The sequence below is a fragment of the Nicotiana tabacum genome, chromosome 8 (assembly GCF_000715075.1).
Source record: "Nicotiana tabacum cultivar K326 chromosome 8, ASM71507v2, whole genome shotgun sequence".
NCBI lineage: Eukaryota > Viridiplantae > Streptophyta > Magnoliopsida > Solanales > Solanaceae > Nicotiana > Nicotiana tabacum.
This window is the reverse complement of record NC_134087.1, coordinates 145,465,152-145,472,594: the sequence shown is the minus strand read 5'-3', so window position 1 is coordinate 145,472,594 and position 7,443 is coordinate 145,465,152. Positions and strand designations below refer to the sequence as shown.

The following is a 7,443-nucleotide window of genomic DNA, read 5'->3' as shown; positions in this document are numbered from 1 at the left end:
GATGGCAGTTGGAGATGGTGTAAGGAGAAAGAGAAACAAAACTTCACGCTCTCAAAGGAGGTGAATTACACTCACTTTGACATGTCAACAACTTGTGTCTAATTGATACATTTTTAATTGAGTTCAGGTGTTCAATAGAAACAAGGTTTAGTTTAAGTGCCTAAATGGAAAAAAGGGACAAGTTTAAGGGGCTGGAGATGTATTCAGCCTAAAATTAATGTATTCAAAATCCCAACTAGTGAGAGCTTATTTTCGGAGAGGATATGAAGCATGTCACTAAGCAACACTGAAAAGAACAAATTGCTGTACTAATTTCTACTCCTTAAATTCAAAAGGGTGTTCAATTGAATGCTAAAAGATACATTATCTGATCTACAAAGGTTACACTACCTATCGTGATACTCAAACCACTTCAGCTGTACCTGACTACTATTAGAGTATGGAATCCTCAAATTAAAAGTCGCAAGTATTGCCATAACAACTCCTACGAAACTTATGGAAGAGCAGACTATTTTGAGCAGTTGAGCGGCATGGGACCTTTTCCTGGTCATCCACCATTATCATGAGGTTTGCATTTCTTGACAACGTTTCGGCAAGTCAAAATATGTTCTATATATAAGACTCACTGGCTATCAGGTTCACCCGGCATTTTACGATTCCAACCAACTGAACCGGCTTTACGTTCTCCTCGCTTTCTTTTGTTTTTGGGAAAACGGATATCCGAGGCTAAGCACGACTTAAATGTTGATTGTTCTTGAGATGTCGATGCTTTAACTGCTGCAGGGGGAGGTGGATTCTCCTGAGATGTGGATGCTTTAACTGCCGCATTAGAATCTGATGCAGGGAGCAGTGGATTAGAGCTTTCTTCTTCCACATTATTTCTCACATCTTGATGTTTCTCCAAGGATTTGTCAGGATTCATCGTCAAAATGTGTCCTCCTACTTCAGATACTTCATTATGTATGAGAATGTTATCAACAATCTGTAGATTAGCAATACATAAAAACAATCAACGGATTGAAGTGCAATGGAAAACAACCAGCCTCGCAACATCTTTAATGAGTGAAGAGCACAAAGGGCATAAATGGGGGGAACTAGCTTATTTTAGAAAACTATGGTCCTTTGGTTTAGAAAACATGGGTAAAGAGGACTAAAGAGGACTAATCTCAGGTTGGTTTATCTGAGAGCCTCTAACATCCCCCCCCCCCCCCCCCCCACACACACACACACACACAAAACCAGCTCCTCCCTCACTCAAACGCAGCCTGGTTTTACCACTTGTTGTTCCCTTACTTCGACTAATTCCATTTACAATAGGGGCTTATTAATTACCAAAACATTCGACACATTGATACGGACTGCATATTTGGAGATTACTCGACACATAAGGGCCAAATACTATTTTTGAAGAACATCTAATTGCATCTCCTAAGCCAAGCACCAGATGTGACTGCAGGAAACATAATCTATTTACTCATAGTATTGAAATGTAATCGCCACTTTAAACCAAGCACCAAGTATGAAATACAAAAGCTAGTCCCTATTTTTAGTCCTAGGATTAAGTGCTATAGGGCCCTCCAAACAGCACTCAGTGATTAGCTCATCAACCTAGCATAGCCAGATAACAACCACAACTCAATATTATTCACTCTCTTTTTCCACTTGGAAAGGATAGATGTCTTACTCTTTCTCTTGAATCTCCAACTTGTGCCTGCTGCTGCGTGACATCCACAGAGGATAAAAGTCCTACTGTACTTTCAATGATGTCAGGAATAGGCATAGCCTCTCCATAGCTTGACATTGTACTGTCAGGCATGACAAAATCTCCAAGATCATAATCTACCATGTGCTGAGATGTTGCATATAAAGCTCCAGCTGATATTGTGTCTCCATTGCATGCCGAGAATGTAGGGCTACGAATAGAGCTAGCCTGTCCATCAAATGACATCAGATTCTCAGAGGAAGAAAACTTTATTGCATTTTTTGTCATCACTGTATCAAGTTGGTCCTTCAACTTATGAACCCGACAATGTACAAGTTCAATTTTGCGAAGGATCTGCTCTAGAAAACTATTGCTGCTTTCCAGAATCGACAAATCATCATCATTACCAAACTCATCATGGCCATTGGATTTCTGTTCTGCCAGTGCTATGTCAGGAAAAAAAAAATCAACATAAGGGACATCCAGTGAAACTATATTACCAAAACAATTTGTTAACATATCTATGCCTTTAGTAAAGATGCCAGAAGGACAAACACTTTAAACTCAACATTAAGATTGACATACTTTTGAGCATAAACTGTAGTGAAGTTGTTCAAGTCCTTATTCGGAATATTTGACACCACCCTTTGCCACTTGAGCTAGGCCCTAGGGCCAACATCCTCACTTCTCATTTTCGAATTTCATAATTACCTATAATACTTTATTTGATGAAAGAATAAATATAGCAGACAGACCACATGCTTGTTCTATATTTTGAAACTTTATCATTCATTAACTAGTTTTATGCTGATAGACACAGTTGGAGCACAAGTTATATGCACTTCCAAAATTTTAGAGCTTTAAACATGTCAAACAAAGTTCATAACATCTGAGCTAGAACTGATCTGGAATATCATGTGTCATTGCTCTCCGAAGTATGAAGATAAGAAGGTCCGTGCATACTGCACAGAGATTTGGTAACTAGTCATAAGTTAACTGTTAAGCGTTACATGGCTCAAGATAATCACCTTCAAGGTTGAATACATTACTGGCGCATTTCCGTTCTATGCCAAATTTAGGGCCTATGGTTTTCAAAAGGGCGAATCTTCCTTGGTGAGAAAATGAAAAACGCAAAAGAGTTGTGAGTCCACAATGCATCATGCATGACTACAATTTGAGTTTCAATCAAAATAAGACACATCAGAGCGTCATTGCAGTTTCGAAATAACAGGTCCAACTCTTTTCTAGGGAACAACGACAACCAAAATTAATATAGGTACAAATTTGTTCTACAATTGCCTATGGGAAATGCACATGTAGGTTATTCAACCAAGCATGTTACTCTATTTGGAGTGACATATAAACTTAAGGAACATGCCAGAGGATTTTGACAAATTATAAAACAAATTTGCAATTTATGTTGCTTCAAAATGTGTGACCATAAAAGAACTGGTTATTCAAGAATTGAATGTTCCAGGAGAATGACGGAAACATCAAACATTAGTTAAGAGAAAAGAATTCTATAAAGGTATCGGAATTTCACTTTATCTGCCCCTAAAAAGATTAGTATTTCCTTACCAATCAACAAACTGAAAAAAAAGGAAAGAAAAAAATATTTTATTTGGTTTTTTCTCATTGACAAGCGGACATTGTAAGCAGGTAGGCAACCTAGGTGGCTGAAAAAACAAACCAAAGGCAGAAGAAATCCCAGCAATCCATACTCTCTTTTACAAAGGGAGAAGCAGAAGATTAATGATATGAACTCATTTAGTGGTAAATAATTATGGGAAAGTGTGAACATTAATACATACCTGCATTACTAGTATCATCTCCAGCTGGTGTACCATCCAAATCCAGCTTTTTATTTTCTGCAAGATATCACATGCCAAAATAGAACTTATCATGGTGGCAAGAGACATCGGTTGCCAAGCAAAAATAGAATGAAGAAGAAATCATACCAAAATAAGAGAAAAGGTTATGAGTGGACATTTGTGCTGCAATATCTGTTCCATCCTCAACTCTTTTCCTCTTTCTCCTCTTCATGGCCTTTTTCCTGTGCCTTGGATAAACAAATGGCAATGATTTCGAGCCTGACTCTTCCAAAGTAGCTTGATCTAATGACCTATGTTTTTTCCCATCAAGCGCTGATATCTCTCTGTTGTACCTTGCTGCCTGCAACTGAAGCTCTTTCATCTTGAGTTCTGCCCATTTACACCGCCACATTATGGGATGTACAAAGTCTCTCCAGTGAGCAGTTAACTTTTTCTTCCTGAAATACGTAAGCAGTCAGTTGAACACAATCAAATAATTTACACTGTTCGACTACATTTAGCTCATGCATGCTGAAGTTACTTACCATATCGCCATCAACTAAATCAAGCAGAAATAAGCTTCTGAAAGGTATAATAAGGAAGTTCCCCAAAGGGAATTTAAAAGTAAACCAAAGCTAATTCCATCCCATGCGGATGCATTGTATTGTTTACAGCTTAAAGCAATTTCTCCACATAATACAAGATTCTAAATGTTTAAAAGCTCAGATCTCAGGGGACTCTATACAAGGACCTGACAAGCCTAAAAGTACACGACAAGCTTTGAAACAACTGTCAAGCTAAAATTGGATGCTGATTGAGTTAGCACTTGATAAGTTCCTCTAAGAAAGCACTGTGATTGACATATTGGAAGAGGTTTAAAGATCATAAGTAGAGTTACTCGAGTAAATTTAATGCAGGACTTCCATATTTTATGGGATTCTACCGCACATTATGGCACTTCAATCTAATCAAAAAGAAGAAGGTTACTTCTTCAGATTTAGTTTGTCATAGTTCACTGGATTTAAGATCAACCTGCAAGAGGAATTAGTCTAGTAATACGAAAACACCACCTTTAAAATTTTCTGCACAGGCCCAGGAAAGAGACAGTAAAGAGTTATGTGAAGAATTATAGAATAACGTATAGGATAAGAGAAATAGCTGAAGAAGCTGGAACCTAGTTAGGGACAAAAAGAAAAATTCGGCAACCTTGTTATACCTGTCTGAAAGTCTTCAAAATACCTTAATTCTCAAAATAAAAGGAAAAAAGATTAATGTAATGCTCATGACACTTGTTGAGCTCATTACATTGACAAATGTTCACGAGGAACTTCAGCAGAAAGAGAAAAGAGCCATCGGGATCACAGTTATATAGCTGTTCTCATCTAATTACATTAGCACTTACAGAAGACAAACGGCACTTTAATTTCTACCTTGGATGATCTCATGATTAGATGTAATACTCCATAAGATAGCTAATCTTCAGAAAATGACAATGTTGGCTACTGCATACAAACATAGAACTTAAGCTTTAAGACCAAAAGTATTTAGGGCTCTAGGCTAATGGCTGGACCTACATCATACGAAGGAGAACAAGACTGAAGCATCCAGAAACACGTTTTAACAAGTGTGATGGGTCCCACTTTGGTAATGTTTCAAAAATTACCATCCGGGATGGTATTTTGGGAGAGTAGACTCGTACTAGGCTAGAATGCACTCTTTGGTCATCACTGTACATATCTATTTTTAGAGTTGTTTTAAAGGATTAGGCAAGCAACAGTTAACAACTTCAGTTAATATCTCAGAAAAGGAAAAGATTCATGCTAATTGTTGCACCTCTTATTCAAATGGGTATCTAACAATTGAAAAGTGGGAATTAGAAAAAGAAAAGAATACTGAAACTGTTAACAGGATCAGTCCAAGGAGGAACCAGTGATTTAGACAAAAAAACAATAAAACTAAACAAATCTTCCTTGCTCTAAGAAAACATGCACCAAGCAAGAAATCCACACCTTATTGGAAACAAGCTGCCAAATCCGTCGAATGAAGATGCCAAGCCACTATCATCATAGAATCGTGACTCCACTTCGGCATCACTTGGCCCAGAACCATTATCATTTCCAGATGTAGTGTCAGCAAATGAGCTCGAGTATTCAGTTTCATCAGGATCCTCCTTCGTAGCTAATCTGATGTCGCTGCTTCTTGCAAACCCAGTTACATCGACAGCCACATCTGTGGCACTGTTTGAAGCTTTAGTAGTTCGTGCATTCAAGGTACTTTCCATTTGAACAATGTTGTATCTATAGTTGAAACCTTTCTTCTCGGAATTATATGGTATAGTGTTCGTTTTACCAGTAGCAGCAGTAGCAGCAATTTTAACAGAAAATTTTGGTTTCCTATCTAAAGCTGTCTGTCCTATATGTTGAGCAGGTGCCATACTACATATGCAGCCAAAATAAGTTCATTCTTGCAAAACCACCAAAAAGGGGGAAGCTTTGACGAGAATTTTAGCTCAGTCTGTAACACAAAATGAAACTGAATTGCCTGAGAAATCCAATCTGAACAATACTTGATAAAATTAAGAAAAATCTGATCAAATTCTTCTACTGCTAGCCCTTCATAATTGGAACGGGATGAAGTCAAAGCTGAAATATAGGAAGAAGTCTATGAATTCACCAAACACATGGCATTTCCAACAAAAACCACTAAATGATTGCAATCTACAAATTTTTAATCTTGCATGAAGCGGAGTATGAAAACTCCTCTAACTGTCATGATGAAAATGAAAAATTCAAGAAAACAAGCTGGGAATCACACAACATTTTGTATGAAACTGTGATTTCTAATATCTAATATTATAAAAAATTTGGTCCTGTAAATTACACAAATAGGGAGCTTGAACACTCAAATCATAAGACCAGCATCTAACTATAAAAAAACACCAAAAACAACAGAATCAATATCCAACAAAGAATTCTACCAATCCTTTTCAGTAGGATCAAAAACTCTTGTTTTCGAATTTGCAAACACAACCCATTTCATTTTTCTAATGGGAAGTTCTTGAAACCTCAAATTTAGCAGCCCCGGTAAAACAACCAAAAAAAAGACTCTTAATTTGTACGAAAAGCCATGCAAATTGAAGAAAAAGAAGCAGGGAAATCACAAAACATTTTTGTATCCAACATACAAAGCTAAGCTGACAGAAACTAGAGAAAATTAAGCTATAAAGAGGATAAATCTATATGGGGTTTTAGTTGGGGAGCAGTAGTTTACCAGTGAATGAAGTGAGTGAAAACAGAGGCTGCTTCGGCGGCGATAACTTAAGAGAAATGTGTTTTATGTTTCATAAAAAAAAGAAAAGAAGTGGACGTTATGTTTATAAACCTAAGATGTGAGTACAACTATTTTTTCATGTATAGGTTCCCGCTTATGGGGCTTGATATATCGAGCTAATACCTGAATTTTTCCAAATGCATCCTTCACATATCAGAAACTAGGGGTAATTAATTACCTTAGTTCTTTTTTGGCTAAAACTATATACGGCTCCTTAAAGTTACCTCCAAATTTTATTTTGATATTTTAACTAACCATTGTACCTATTAGTCGTTCCAACCTAAAAATATATCTATTAAACATAAAACGTTGACATAGCACAAGAGTGATTGTCACTTATATGTTGGCGCAATATTCTAAAAAAAAATTATTTGTTAAAAAAAATTTAGTTTTCAAAAAACTATCGTATCACCACACTATATCCACTGCGTCACCACCGCTAGCACTATTTCTATGTAGCAAAGATGTCTGAAAACATAATAATAAAGGGAGAAGAGTAGGGAGGAAGAAAGATGCCTGCTAGGGGGGAGGACGTTCTAAAAACAAAACAAGAAACCGGCAATGAGGAAGAGAAAGATGCAGACTATAAGGATTTGATCA

The 7,443-nt window shown here is 37.0% G+C and overlaps 1 protein-coding gene across 2 annotated transcripts; it reads right to left on the bottom strand.

Annotated features, from left to right (window-relative positions):
- Positions 1-304: 304 nt before the first annotated feature.
- Positions 305-6,928, bottom strand: LOC107823111 (uncharacterized). Of its 2 annotated transcripts, none has more exons than XM_016649705.2 (6): positions 6,784-6,928; positions 5,523-6,027; positions 3,661-3,971; positions 3,514-3,570; positions 1,685-2,148; positions 305-982 (listed from the first exon to the last, which is right to left on the bottom strand). In XM_016649705.2, the coding sequence occupies exons 2-6, from the start codon at positions 5,945-5,947 to the stop codon at positions 623-625; spliced, it is 1,617 nt and encodes a 538-aa protein (XP_016505191.1). In that variant the 5' UTR covers positions 5,948-6,027; positions 6,784-6,928; the 3' UTR covers positions 305-622. The 2 variants fall into 2 exon arrangements, with proteins under 2 accessions (XP_016505191.1, XP_075075829.1); XM_075219728.1 differs by having other exon boundaries at positions 773-939.
- Between the last annotated feature and the right edge of the window lie 515 nt (positions 6,929-7,443).